This window comes from Mytilus trossulus, chromosome 10, assembly GCF_036588685.1.
Source record: "Mytilus trossulus isolate FHL-02 chromosome 10, PNRI_Mtr1.1.1.hap1, whole genome shotgun sequence".
In the NCBI taxonomy this organism is placed as follows: Eukaryota; Metazoa; Mollusca; class Bivalvia; order Mytilida; family Mytilidae; genus Mytilus; species Mytilus trossulus.
The window spans coordinates 21,342,284-21,356,780 of record NC_086382.1 but is presented as its reverse complement, the minus strand read 5'-3'; the positions used below and the strand labels follow the sequence as shown (position 1 = coordinate 21,356,780).

General features: G+C 31.5%; 1 protein-coding gene across 2 annotated transcripts in view; it reads right to left on the bottom strand.

Moving 5' to 3' along the window:
* Positions 1-14,447, bottom strand: part of LOC134687051 (pre-mRNA-processing factor 17-like) — a 39,164-nt gene extending 24,717 nt beyond the window's left edge. For both annotated transcript variants that reach the window (XM_063547011.1, XM_063547010.1), the window contains exons 1-12: positions 14,179-14,447; positions 11,785-11,871; positions 11,102-11,231; positions 10,660-10,743; positions 9,884-10,026; positions 9,471-9,567; positions 8,370-8,584; positions 5,596-5,743; positions 4,741-4,856; positions 4,231-4,364; positions 1,230-1,306; positions 330-430 (exon numbers count right to left, since the gene is read on the bottom strand). In XM_063547011.1, the coding sequence (XP_063403081.1) occupies positions 330-430; positions 1,230-1,306; positions 4,231-4,364; positions 4,741-4,856; positions 5,596-5,743; positions 8,370-8,584; positions 9,471-9,567; positions 9,884-10,026; positions 10,660-10,743; positions 11,102-11,231; positions 11,785-11,871; positions 14,179-14,337 (1,491 nt within the window). In that variant the 5' untranslated portion in view covers positions 14,338-14,447. The remainder of the gene's footprint in view (positions 1-329; positions 431-1,229; positions 1,307-4,230; positions 4,365-4,740; positions 4,857-5,595; positions 5,744-8,369; positions 8,585-9,470; positions 9,568-9,883; positions 10,027-10,659; positions 10,744-11,101; positions 11,232-11,784; positions 11,872-14,178) is intronic.
* Positions 14,448-14,497: the final 50 nt, after the last annotated feature.

Below are 14,497 nucleotides of genomic sequence, written 5' to 3'. Positions count from 1 at the left end.
AATATGCTTGACCCGCCCCATTTTGCCTCTGTCCCAAGTCAGGAGCATCTGGCCTTCTTACTCTTGTATAAATTTTAATTTTAGTTCATTTATGTGTTTTGAAGTTTAGTATGGCCTCCATTATCATTGAACTAGTACACATTTATGTTTAGGGGCCAGCTGAATCACACCTTCGTGTACAGGATTTCCTTGTGTGTTGAAGGCCAATTGTTGGGCTTTGGTCAACTTGTTGTCTCCTTGACACCTTCCCCATTTCCATTCACAATTTTAAAAGTTTCAAAGTAAAAAAAAACATTATTTATTAGAATCATTTTGCAACAAATACATACCATATGACCAGTAAAAAGTTTCTTTCTCATGTATTTAAATCTGTTCAGTACATTAAATATACAGATCTTGTTATCCATAGATTGACATGCTAACCATTTTCCTAGGAGAAAATAAGTCAATGAAAATAATTGATTTATGCAAAATTTTTGGATAGTGAATATACATCCCAAATCTGTAACAAAAAAAATTCACCCATCTTTCTGTCTAAAAACTTTAATTCGTGTTCAGCTGTGGTTTGGTTTACAGGCAAGTTGGTGTGTGTTTGTTAAAAGTAAGCTATGTAGGTTATAAGCAAGTTAAATCAATACAACTCTTGAAAAAGCAATAGAAAATCTAAAAGAAAATGAATTATTTTCAATTTAGATATTTATTACAGCATCTAGAAACAGAACTAAGACTAAATGATTTTTTATTTGATTTAGATGGCTTAATTATTACTGATATTTTTTTCTATAAATAAAATATCAATCCAGATTTTTTTCCAGACATTTATTATATCAATTGTTGATTCATGATTGTGATTATTTATTGAGATTTCAAGAAATGTTGCATACAAATGATACTACTAAAATTTCATATGGGAGACATATGTTTTTGAAACTTTACAGTATATGATATAAAGCAGCACTATGTAATCCAAGCATTTTCAAAACTAGATGCATCTGGAGCACTTTTACTGATTGATTCTCATTAATCTAGAAATGCTCCCTCAAAAAAGTACATGGTGTTTAAGTTCTTGCATGCTCAAATGACCTAATTGGACCGTAAATGGCTGAATTCAAAAATATGTTACCTATGAAATATTATAAATTATAAATAGTATCAAAGTAGTTTTACATGAAATAGATGCCTTATAAATAAAATCAGGCATACTATTACTAATTTTATTTTCATCTTACCATTTGGTGACAGTTTAATAGCAGGCATAGAATGCATAGATGGATCAGCAATGTATTTAAAATCTACAGGAATTCCCCTGAAATAAAAGTGAAAGTTAGTTCAAATGTACATGTTGCAATATGAATTGAATTTGTAATGAGTATAATATGTTTTCCTAATTTTTACTAAAAACCTGAATTATTTGTTTTTCCATTACAAGAAATTAATGATAGATTGGTGTAAAGCCCATTGGCAAATATCACATGCATATCAGGACAAGAACTTGATAATGTAATTCGGACATTAACCCACTTTGTAGCAGATCAATGCTGAGTTAGTTTATGAAAGTGCTAGTTCACAGAGCAACAGTCTGTAGGAAGATATTTCAGATTATTTTGACACACATTCTGATTCTAAGATGTTTGTTACAATCTAGACATCTTGATTTTTTGTGTGCTACTGATTTGCTTTCTTTCTGATATACTTTAGAGAACAGCCCGGATTTTCCCTGATATTCAACATTGAAACCATGTAATTAATTGTTTATACAAGCAATTAAATGATTAGGTTAAGTGCTTCTATCACAGTTGGTGTCCACTGATGTTATCAAATGAAAACAGATGGTTAGCTGGTCAAGATTATTTAATTTCCATATCCTCTGCACTAAATTCATTTTATATTCTTGTCTTAAAAATATTCTTAGTCAAGGTATTTTGATGAAAAAAAATACTTTAAAAATGCATTTAAATAATATATAAATTTATTTTTTCTTTAGGATTTCTGCAGCTAATTTGGAAATGCTATGAAATTTTTTTTTTTGAATTTAGCAAATTTGATATTTTTCAACATTATACCATTAAAAAAAGGGTCCAGGACCAATCCAGTCTATCTTATCATAGTCTTTCGTAATTAATTCCATTTTTCATTTGCATATATTTGAAGCTGGTATACTCAGTGAAGGATCAATATTTTTTATGGAATACATTTTTTAGCATTTATTTTGATCTTTTTTAATTCCCACTTGTAGCTTGTAGTATATTTATTGTGTGTGTATATTAAGAATATAAATTAAAAAAAATGGTCTATGTTTTTGATACTAAAGGAGGTATTTCGGTTACAATCACATATCATCATCTGGTGGTATCCCTAACCTATATGTTTCCTTTCTTGTAATTCTTAGAATGGTTCGAATTTGGTTTCACTTATGGGGATACTCCTGAGAGGCGAGTTTAGACCCCCCTTTTCTGGGAGAAATTTGATTGATTAATTAGGGAATCACTAAAGTCTGACCGGAGCAGGCCCCTCTAAGGAAGTTTATGTACTCAAATAACTAAATTGAAATCAATCAGGTTCAGGACCAATCCATATATTCTTCATTTTAAGGCTAAAATATTACCTTATTCTGTTCACGTGCAAATGTGGAGTGGACACACATACCTTTTTATTTTCCACTAAATAGAGGAGCGATATGTATATTAGCCACTTTTATTGTTATAATATCGCATTGAAATGAGTGAGATCATTATCAGACGCTTAAAATAAGAGAAAATAAGTTGAAATATGAAATAAAATTGAGAATGGAAATGGGGAACGTGTCGAAGAGACAACAACCTGTCAGAAGAGCAGAAAACGATTGAAGGCACCAACGAGTCTTCAACACGGAGACAAATATGAAGATGTTTTGAAAATTAAAACTAAGAATGTGTCCACAGTACACAGATGCCCCACTTGCACTATCATTTTCTATGTTCAGTGATATTGGGGTAAAGATTCTTATCTGGCATTAAAATTAGAAAGATCATATCATAGGAAACATGTGTACTAAGATTCAACTTGATTGGATTCCAACTTCATCAAAAACTACCTTGACCAAAAACTTTAACCTGAGCGGGACAGACATAAGAATGGACGAACGAATGGACAAACAGAGGCTACAACCAGAAAACATATATCCCTCTCCTATTTTAGGTGGGGCAATAAAATAATAAACAGCTGCGCCATAATGTCATACCAGAAATTTATGAAAAAGGGGGGTTAGTTTAACAAAAAATTGTCAAAGCACTTAAAGGTTATTGTCTGAAAAGTAGAGAATCACTCCTTTTCATGATTAAAATCCCATAACTCAGAAATGTGAAAATCTAAAATTTATAAAAAGCGAAAGGGAGCTTAAATAAATAGATATAAACAATTCACCAAAGTTACATGAGAATTGCTGAAAGCGTTTATGAGTTTTTTCTCCAAATACTAGATAATGTTAATGTCTGACATGTAAAAGACATACGGACAAAGATATACAATAAGACTTCTTTTAACCAGGCGTATAAAAAGGGGGAGGGGTGTTCTTATCCCTAATTGTCTTTGCTTCGTGAATATTTTATATATAAAAAAATATATTAAGGAGATTTTGTTTTATCATTAAATCAAATTCATCAGAAAAATGTGAAAATTACAAACAATATGCATTTCTTATCAAAACTAATCTTCAAAATGACACTAATTATCAATTTATTCAACATTTTTTTTTTAAATGAAAATAAATAAAAAGAAATCATAACTTTATTTTATATTCCTTTAACTGAATTGAACATGATTGATAAAAAATAGTGACTTGATTCTCAAAATGTTATGAAGAATACACACAAATAGATAATGTTACATGTAGTAGAAATATTTATTCTTCAAGAAAAGACAGAAAAGGCCAAAATGTTGACTTTCTTATCAGATAATCTATGTGTAACATCTGTGGTCAGTTTATTGGGAAGAGTGATATATAAATTAGAAGGACTTCAAACTGTGAAGCTAATCAGTTGTGAAATTTGAGATTCCCTCAAATCTGAGGGCATTCTTCGGGCTGTACTATAAAGTAGATATATTCTCATCTCAATTTATTCATATCATCTTGTCTTTTTTTTTTATCAAATTCATGAAATAATTTCCCATAAATAATGTCATGACTATAATTTAAGCTGTTTTTAGAACAAAATACACCTTTCCAATTAAGTAGAAAAATATATCACATACCATTCCCAAATTCTCATACTTTTGTCGTCTGATGTTGACACAAATCTTCTGTTTTGATCAACAAATTCTAAAGCATTTACTGCACCTAAATGTCTGTCGTATTCTTGAACTATTTCACCTGACCTTATATCCCACTGAAATAATCAATAAATACATATTTGACAATTGTAATAAAAGATTATCAATTAATTTGATAACAAGATGACCATCATTAGATAAGATATCAAGAAGATATGTGTTTTTAAAAGAGTATTTGAACAATAGGAAACAGGTGTCTAACTCATTAATGGCAAGCCTCTGACCATATATGAAATAATTTTGTTCAGTAGTACATGAAAAATATTTGTCAAATATGCTTTTTAAAAAATAGAAAAATGATGAATACAATATATCTAAAGTTAAAACTCATAAATTTAAAATACAAAAGCCACATTAAATACTTTGGATTCATTTATTATTATAGCTTTTAAATTTTTACTTATGCTCAGATTGTAATGCAACTAAACTTACGCAGATAATTTTCTTGTCTGAAGTACCAGCCACAAACAAATGTTGTTTATCTTCATCTGGATTGAACCTTATACAATAAGGCACTTTCTTACTGGTAAATCTTGCCTTACATTCCCCTGTTAATACAGTATAAATACATAAGTTGTATATACATATAATACAAAATCATTATTTTTGTAAAACAACCAGAATCTGAGACCTGCTATCATGTTCTAAACTTTTTGAATGAATAGATTGGTTTATAAGGGATGGGTCATATAATTTTTCCCATATTGAAGGTGAGAAAATATATCTGCGGTATGAATTCCATTTTCCTGCTTTGAACAAGACTTCCAAAACAGTAGATACATTTAACAAGCATGACAAGGTAACAAATCGGAATTAAGACATTTTAACCTGTCTGAATTGTTCTAACTCTTCATGCTCTTTGAGATATACAATTTTTCTCTTTCTTTTAAAATCTTCATGCTCAGTGAAGCTTAACATAACTGTTTATTATTTTTTTCTACTACAGAAGAGCACCATCAAGGTGTATATGTATATGTATTTCTTTTAGAGGTGCTGATTATTGTTCTGACTCATAATTTAGTTTGTTTGTCTTCAGTTATCAGATTTCTTCGTGAATTATCATTCCTTTCTTACTTAAATGATTTAAACTATTGATGACTCATTGTTTATCTTTTAATAATTACTTTATGGTTTGCTTGAATGTCATTTCTAACATTTTTTTCACAAAAAGCAGTGACAACAACCCTAAACACTGCCACTCATATTTTCAATATCAAAAATTTCTAACATTTTTATGTTTAGCTTTGAGACAAAATAGTTAATGACATTTGACCTATATATCCATACCTGTTTCCGTATCCCAAAGTTTACAGAATCTGTCATAAGCACAGCTAAGGAATTCTGTCCCTGAGTTATTAAAACATGCATCACGAACAGCCTGTTTATGTCCACTGTATGTTCTGACTAGTCTACGGTCATTATATACTTCCCATATCTAAAAAATATTTTTTTTATTATTTTTTTTTCGATATTGAAGACCATGATGACAGCACACTTATGTTTTGAATATAATCTGATGAAATAAAATCATAAATACAAAACTAGAGGCTCTCAATAGCCTGTATCGCTCACCTGACTCTATTTGGGTTTTAGAATTCATATAAAAAAAGATAAAATTTGGCTACAAAGTAACAACACTTGGTCTGCACCAGATAAGAAACATTCATGCTATGTTTGGTTTCATTCCATTCAGTGGTTCTCTAAAAGAAGACATTTGTATGTATTTCCCATAGGGTCCTATGTTAAACTAAGTCCCCCTCTGGCCGCAATCTTGGATAATGGATCAGCTACAAAGTAACAAAACTTGGTCAGCACCTCATAAGGAACATTCATGCCATGTTTGGTTACATTCCATTCAGTGGTTCTCTAAAAGAAGTCATTTGTATGCATTTCCCATAGGGTCCTATGTTAAACTAAGTCCACTGCTGGCGGCCATCTTGGATGATGGATTGGCTACAAAGTAACAACACTTGGTCAGCACCTCATAAGGAACATTCATGCCATGTGTAAACTAAGTCCACTGCTGGCAGCCATCTTGGATGATGGATCGGCTACAAAGTAACAGCACTTGATCAGCATCTCATGAGGAACATTCATGCCATGTTTGGTTTCATTCCATTCAGTGGTTCTCTAAAAGAAGTCATTTGTATACATTTCCCATAGGGTCCTATGTTAAACTAAGTCCCCCACTGGCGGCCATCTTGGATGATGGATCGGCTCCAAAGTAACAACACTTGGTCAGCACCTCATAAGGAACATTCATGCTATGTGTAAACTAAGTCCACCGCTGGCAGCCATCTTGGATGATGGATCAGCTACAAAGTAACAGCACTTGATCAGCATCTCATGAGGAACATTCATGCCATGTTTGGTTTCATCCCATTTAGTGGTTCTCTAAAAGAAGTCATTTGTATGCATTTCCCATAGGGTCCTATGTTAAACTAAGTCCCCCACTGGCGGCCATCTTGGATGATGGATCGGCTCCAAAGTAACAACACTTGGTCAGCACCTAATAAGGAACATTCATGCCATGTGTAGTTTCATTCCATTCAGTGGTTCTCTTAAAGAAGTCATTTGTATGCATTTCCCATAGGGTCCTATGTTAAACTAAGTCCACCGCTGGCAGCCATCATGGATGATGGATCAGCTACAAAGTAACAACACTTAGTCAGCACCTCATAAGGCACATTCCTGCCATGTTTGGTTTTATTCCATTCAGTTGTTTTCTAAAAGAAGTCATTTGTATGCATTTCCCATAGGGTCCTATGTTAAACTAAGTCCCCCGCTGGCGGCCATCTTGGATGATGGATCGGCTACAAAGTAACAACACTTAGTCAGCACCTCATAAGGAACATTCATGCCATGTTTGGTTTCATTCCATTCAGTGGTTCTCTAGAAGAAGTTCAAAATGTAAAATGTTAACGACGACGGACGGACGACAACGGACGACGGACGCAAAGTGATGAGAAAAGCTCACATGGCCCTTCGGGCTAGATGGCTAAAAATGAGGTTAACAACAGAAATTTACTAAAATAAACATTTTGAATATATATAAATAATATGAGAAAAGAGATAATTGGCAATAAGATGGCTACCCAACAACATAAGAAAAGACTCAAAAGACATCATAGAGTCTTCAACAACTGATCAAACACAAAGATGGCGGCATATGGCACAACTAAAATTGCCTTTTGAATAGATAATTAGTGAATGATTTCAACAATAAAGACCAAATATATAACATTTACATATCATTACCTGTAGTTGTTCACAACTTTGTCCTTAAATTTGTAATCATGTCTCATTGGCAATCATCTCCCTATCTACAGTTTCTAAGCATTCAATACAGAAAATCTCTATCTTATAAAATGAAATAAAAGACTGAAATGCCAACCACTTTTGCTGTGATCAGTACAAGAAAAAGTTTGAGCTGTATATGGTGATTTTGACTATTTATTAGAATAAAATTTGCTATGAAAAAAATGTATATGATTCCTTTGCTTAGTCATGAACTGTCAAGAATAACTCAAGAGTTATCTCCACTTGAAAAAAATCCCAAAACATCTAAACATACTGTTACTTGATATGCTATTTCAGTAAGTTCTAAATATTACATTCATCATTTAAATCTCTGAGGGATTACTTCCAAACTCGGAATTTGTAACAAATTGGTAACGAAGTAAAGGACTTAACATGTCTATTGGGAAGAAATTTTTATGAGTAAATATAATTTCACATAGATAAATGTATTCTAATCCATTTACATGTATTTTGTGTGGATTTTGAACATATAGATGAATATTAATATTATAACTGTTTATCAATTTCCAATTTCCTATGAACTTGTATTTTGTGTGGATTTTGAACATATAGATGAATATTAATATTATAACTGTTTATCAATTTCCAATTTCCTATGAACTTGTATTCTGTGTTTGCTAATAACATGAAATCCTGTACTTTTTCAAATCCACAAATATGCAACTGTTCATCCATTCACACAAAAAATAGTTTCCACAGCAGTTAAGAAGTAAAGGTATAATTATGGTAAAATCACTTACCTTTAATTTTGAATCCATACCACACGATAAAATTAAGTGACCAGATTTTGGGAACCATTTTATGGTAGCGACACCCTTTGTATGACCTGTCCAGGTGTGGATTAATTTCTTTGGCAAGAAACATTTTTCTGGTGGTTCGTCTGATTTTAGATTTATACCAACATCCTGTGGTGGGCACAAGAATGATCTCCCTTGGTAGTCATAAGCATCTTTAACTATAAATAAAAATAATGCAAGAAGATTAAGCCAAAAATTTATTTTATAAGATAAGAACAAAGAAGTTTGTATTGCTGAAACTAGTATTTTGTGGAGAGAGATTGTTTCAAACCTATTGTTATTTTAGTTTATATTGTCAAAGGTTGTATGTGAATTGTTTTGCAAAAGCTGCCAATTTGTGGATGTTTTTAAAGTTATTTTGCTATAAAAACTAATGTTTTGTACAGTATTTTTATTTGGCAAACTTAATTTCTTTAAATAGATTTTTTTCTCTTAGAAGTCTTTGTTTTTCACCAAATGTTTTTTTATATAGTTTTACATTCATAAGTTATATTTTATGGTATTTTTTCTTCTTGATCAAATCAAATTATTTTAAAGGTTTACACAACCAAAGTTAAGTATTTTGAAGTTAGCACTATTAATGAGAATGTTTTGCATTGCTTTTTATGTCATTTGTTTTGTGGAAGATTTCTTGTCAATCCATTTTGTTGAGTTTGTATTATAAAAGTTAATATCTTGTAGACGGGCAAAGGCAAATGTTATGTTTTAAAGAAAATTTCTATCTAAGAGTTTGAACAGCCATTGGTGTTACTTACTTATATTTTGTGAAGTTTATGTTGTCTCAAACTTGTTTTTTTGTTCACATATTATTTTTTTTTTAATTCATTCATATATAATTATCTTGCATCATTGAAAAGGTGTAAATTGAAGTACTGAATATTGATTTTTTTTTAACTACTTTACATGTTCTGTTCAGTTTTTTAGATTTCATAAATTTGCTTTTCAAGGACGTACTATTCAACAAACCTTTTTTTATTTTACAAAAGTCATATTAATAATTTTTTACTAATTTTTTACTTCCTCAAAATAAATATGTCACCATACCATGAAGAGTTGTCTTCTCTTCTGATACTTTTTCTTCAGTCTGTTTTCCTGTTTTACTTCTCTTTGCAAGTATTTCATCAAGTTCCTTCTTTTCTTCCTATAAATACATGTCACTTGAATTATTACATGTATAAAGCAAACAAACAAAAAGTACTAGATGAATCAAAAACACATATACATGAAACAGGCATGCTTTATGTATTAAAATTAAGTCAAGCATTTATTAACAATATGTCAATTTTTTTTTTGGGGGGGGGGGGGGGGGGTCATTTGATCCTTGACCTTTGTTGGCATCTCAGAAAGATCAATAAATTTCATTACCTTTCTTCAACAGACTTTAATTTTTATTTCAAAAGCATTTAAAGAATTGACTGGAAAATTATCGTCACATATTTTGCATGTTTTGTTTGTACCTCATTTGGTTTCATAACAGTTTTCTCGTCGACAAACTTGCCCCATGGACCTAAGTAGCCCTCTATGTCTGAAGAATCATCATTTCTCTGTCTCTTCCTTTTGTCCTCAGGCCTCTTTTGTGTCAGCTCAAAAACAGTTTTACCTGTCAAATGTAAAGACATACAGTTTAGTCATGTTAAATTAGAAAGACACCAAATTACAAGCACAATTGTGAAGAAAACTACAAATCATCTCTTCTTTGTAATATTCATAAGATTGTTGGATGATTATATTACCATCCTCAATTTAAATTTAGAAATTGTTTTTGCTGTATCCCTCCCTAAACACATGTTTTTCTTTCTTTCTTTCAAGTTATGCTAAAAGTGTCATTTGTTTAAATTCGTATACTGGTGGTGAGGAATATTTTACTTAATATTTTTTTTTTTATTAAACATGCCAACTCAATGCAATGCTATTTTTCATGTAGGATTTTTTCTGAAAAAAGCCAAAATTGAATGAGATTTGATTTTTAAACAATTACATTTGTTGAATTGCACATTAAGTGACAGATAACCTGTGGATTCATTATTTTTGTTGGATACCAGTTTTCATTGATTTCAAGGGTACAGGTCAAAAAAGAAACGTTAAACAAATTACAAATTTACTATATCAAAGGTTGAATACAGATTTTTGCAAAACAACATCAAATATCCACTAAAATGCAAGTTTTTCTCATTCAACAAATATTAGTACCTAATAAATCAATCTATATTACACTATTTTACATCAATCCTACCTTTGTTGTCATCTGATTTAGAAGCATCACCAACCAGTTTTGCTTCTGCTACGACATTATCTACAGATGGATCAATGGCATATCCTGCAAAATAATATATAAATTTAAAGTCACCATAGATTTAACATAAAAACCATTCACAGACCAAGCTGCATTTTTTTTTTTTTTAATCTTAAAATTGAGACTTTGTATTTATTTTTTTTCTAATTCAGCCATTGGAGGAAATTATGAAATTTAAATATGTTTCCAACATTAGAAAAGTTTAACCTTCCATTTTAATGTCACAGGGAAAAGAGCTTGAAAAAAACCATATTGTTCATATTAACATTTGGTAATTTAGTTAAATCAAAAATAAATCTCTGATCCATCAAAGGTAATATCTTGGTGTGCAAATTGTCTGGATGTTCATGATGTATAAGTAAATATTTCTAATTCACTGTACCATAACTAGTGAATGTCTTCCTCTGGTTGTCAAACTGAAAGTCACTGATATGGGCAGGCTCTGCAAACCCTGACATCATGTTTCTAGGGGCCAACATCTGTTGTGTTTTGAAGGGGTTACCAGGACCAATCTGAAAAAAGAACATTTAAAAAAAATATATAACACTCTTAAGATTTGATATTTGTAGTAAGAGTGGAATATATGTACATGTATGTAATGAGCCAACATGGCCAATGTTATTATAATCTTAGACTCATCTCTACCAACTATGTATTATTTCAAACTTTGTATATCTTTTTTGTATGTCATTCTCTGTATCTTTGATTTAATTGGTTTTAATTAAATATAGTAGTTATTGATGTATGGACAAACAGACAGAATTTTGGTCGGAAAAGGGTATGCCATCTGCAACAACAGGTGACCTAAAATGGTTAACTTTTACAAACTGTGACTTGGATGGAGAGTTGTCTCATTGGCACTCATACTACATCTTCTTATATCTATATCCACTTTTTCTTGACCAGAGGATAAACAAAATATACTGAGAAGAACTCACACTACAATTCAGAAAACTTGCAATTGATTATCATGGTAACAAGCAAAATAAGGCTATTCCAAATAATACAAATCTTCAAATTCAATTCTATAGAAAATACTTAAAAAGTTATTCTTCATTCACATACCTCTGGTGCAAAAAGTTCTTCATATTTAGGATTATACTTGACTTCAATAGTTGTTGAATCTAAATGTCTGTTAACTTGGATATCATCCTGAAAAAAAAGAACAACAAAACATGACAAAACCCTTAAGCACTGTTAAAGTCAACATTCTGTTTGAATTGTGACTATTAAAGTTGAGTTCGTGAGTCCAAATATCTTCTGACTTTTAAAAGAAATAGTTACAAATATATTGGCACATTCATATCAAAATTAATGTTAGTTAAATTATCATACAATTATTAACTCTTGATCAAACATTTCATGATGCTATCTGGAAACAAAATAATTATATAATAAGAGGCAGGCATTACCTGTGAAAGAGGACGAAGTCTGTATAATTTTATTTTTTTAAACAAACATATATAAGTTATAAATCTGTTAAAAAAAAGGAAACAGAAATATTGTTACGTTTCTGATTTTTTTTTGAAACAGGTAAATACAGGTAAACCAGGTTAACGAAATAAAAAAAATATTACTAACAAATGTGTTTGTTTTTATAAACTGTGTTCCTCATTTGTATGTCATTTTCATGCTATTCATAATTCAATTGTAAATGAGCAACAAATTTTAATCAGGTAATTACAGGTAAAATGACAAGTAAGTCTTTCATCTAGTCTGAGTTGTCAGAATCGGAGGATTGGCTAGAATTTTCACCATGAAAATGTTTTTCAGAGTGGTAAAGTTTGATACAATCAGGTACGCAAAGGGGGACAACACAAAAAAAAGAAAAGTGAAAAGAAGTCCCTTTCGTCTTTTGTCACATTACATGTACATGCCTGACAATCCCTCATCAATGGAAACCAGATGCCATTTTTCAATCTAGAATTTTTTTCAACTGAACATTTTCATTGCGATTTCTGGCATACAAATTTGTTTGATTGACAATCAGAGTCCACATTTCATTTCTAAATAGGAAATTAAAAAAGTCAATCGGTTTTTGATCATCTGGAAGTTGTAAATTTAACCAAGGCGTTCCCATAAATGGGGCACATAACGTCAGAGAATCGTCACGTTTCAAACCAAAGTCATCATCTTCGCAAACTTTTATGTTCTTCAACATGTTCAAGGATTGATCATGGTCTATTTCTCTTACAAGTTCATTGTTTTGAAAGATATCTTCAGGCACGAAGCCATTCACTGTCGTCACCAGAATCTTGCAATATAATTGCATTAACTCATCATCAATCTCCGAGTTATCATCACTTTCCGCCATGATGATTTTATGTTTTTTTTTTAACCTCTTCAGATCTATTTTCTGCTATTTTTCTTTCATTAAAGTTTCGATGATTTCAAGCCCATGCCCGACTCAAATTACATAGCTGGCAATGACAAGGCTGACATCCAAAAACAGCGGCAGAGGGAGCAAAAGATCTACCACAGGAAAGTAACGTCATATTATAACACTGCAGGACGTCAAACAAGCAGCATATAAAATTGTGCTATTGTGGAGAACCTGAAACACCTCACCATTTCCTTCTGGAGTGTCCCTGCTATGAGAACAAACGAGAAAATATGTACATCAAATATCAAAAGAGGTCGGGTCAGAAACCTAAATTTAGCTACTATGCTAACGAGACTGGACGACGAGAACACAAAAGAGACAAAAGCCAAACTACAAGTGGCACATTACCAAAGATTACATTGACAGAATAGGCAGATTGAAGAGATTGTCATGAAATCCCTTCGAAAAATGACGCGACCAGCAGCAGTGGGTAAAAAAGTTGGCACAACTTATGCTGTGACTAGCGTAGTAAGGACTAATGAAGTTACAGGAAATGCCTGCCTCATATTACATATGTCACCGTAACAAATTATCAGCTGAATAAAGAAAGAGAAATACTATACTGATTTCGATTTACTATGATTTACTATCATTTACGCATTCATTCATTCATTCATTCATTGACAGACTATGACAATAGACTTTCACTATACTTTCTGCACGATAATTTAATGCATGTAATCCCGCCACAAATTGTCTGTACTATATATACTGTCTACCCGTAAAAATACGGGTATTCACACTTACTCAGCACATTAGAGCTGCGGGATCTATAACTTTTTCCCTATTTTCAGGTAAGCACATTTTCACTTTTAAAGGCCTTTTATTGCATGTTTTGCCTGTCAAATTCACGGTCCAAATTATAAGGAAACTTTTAATTACATAATTGTAATTCATTTATTAATGTATTTTCAGTGTGAATAAAATATTGGAAAGCTTATACTAGTCACTTATCAGCCCAAATAGAATAAAACCATGTGGCCATTTGACCCTGTGACACATAAAAGAAGGGGATACAAATAAGATTGTTGGGAAACAGATTATGTTGAATTCTTTTCAAAATATGGTTGTCATACTTTTGTAAATATTTCTGGTGCTGCTTTCAACTGAATCGTTGAAGAAATCGCATTTTGCTGATTTATTGGTCTGAGATGGGCCGTGAGATCCTCTAAACGATCTTTGTTTTCATGGTCTGAATTGTCTTCATCACTGCTATATTGTTGGAGTGCCAACATTTTAGGACATTTTCAATAATTGGCGTTGAAAGAGTCTACAGGCCAAAAAACGTTTCAAAAGCATTAACCGGAAATGAAATGCGTAAACAACAGTATCGAACAAAAATTTACTGCAGCAAATGAAATTGACTTTTATATTAAATTTCATTTTTTTCATTTA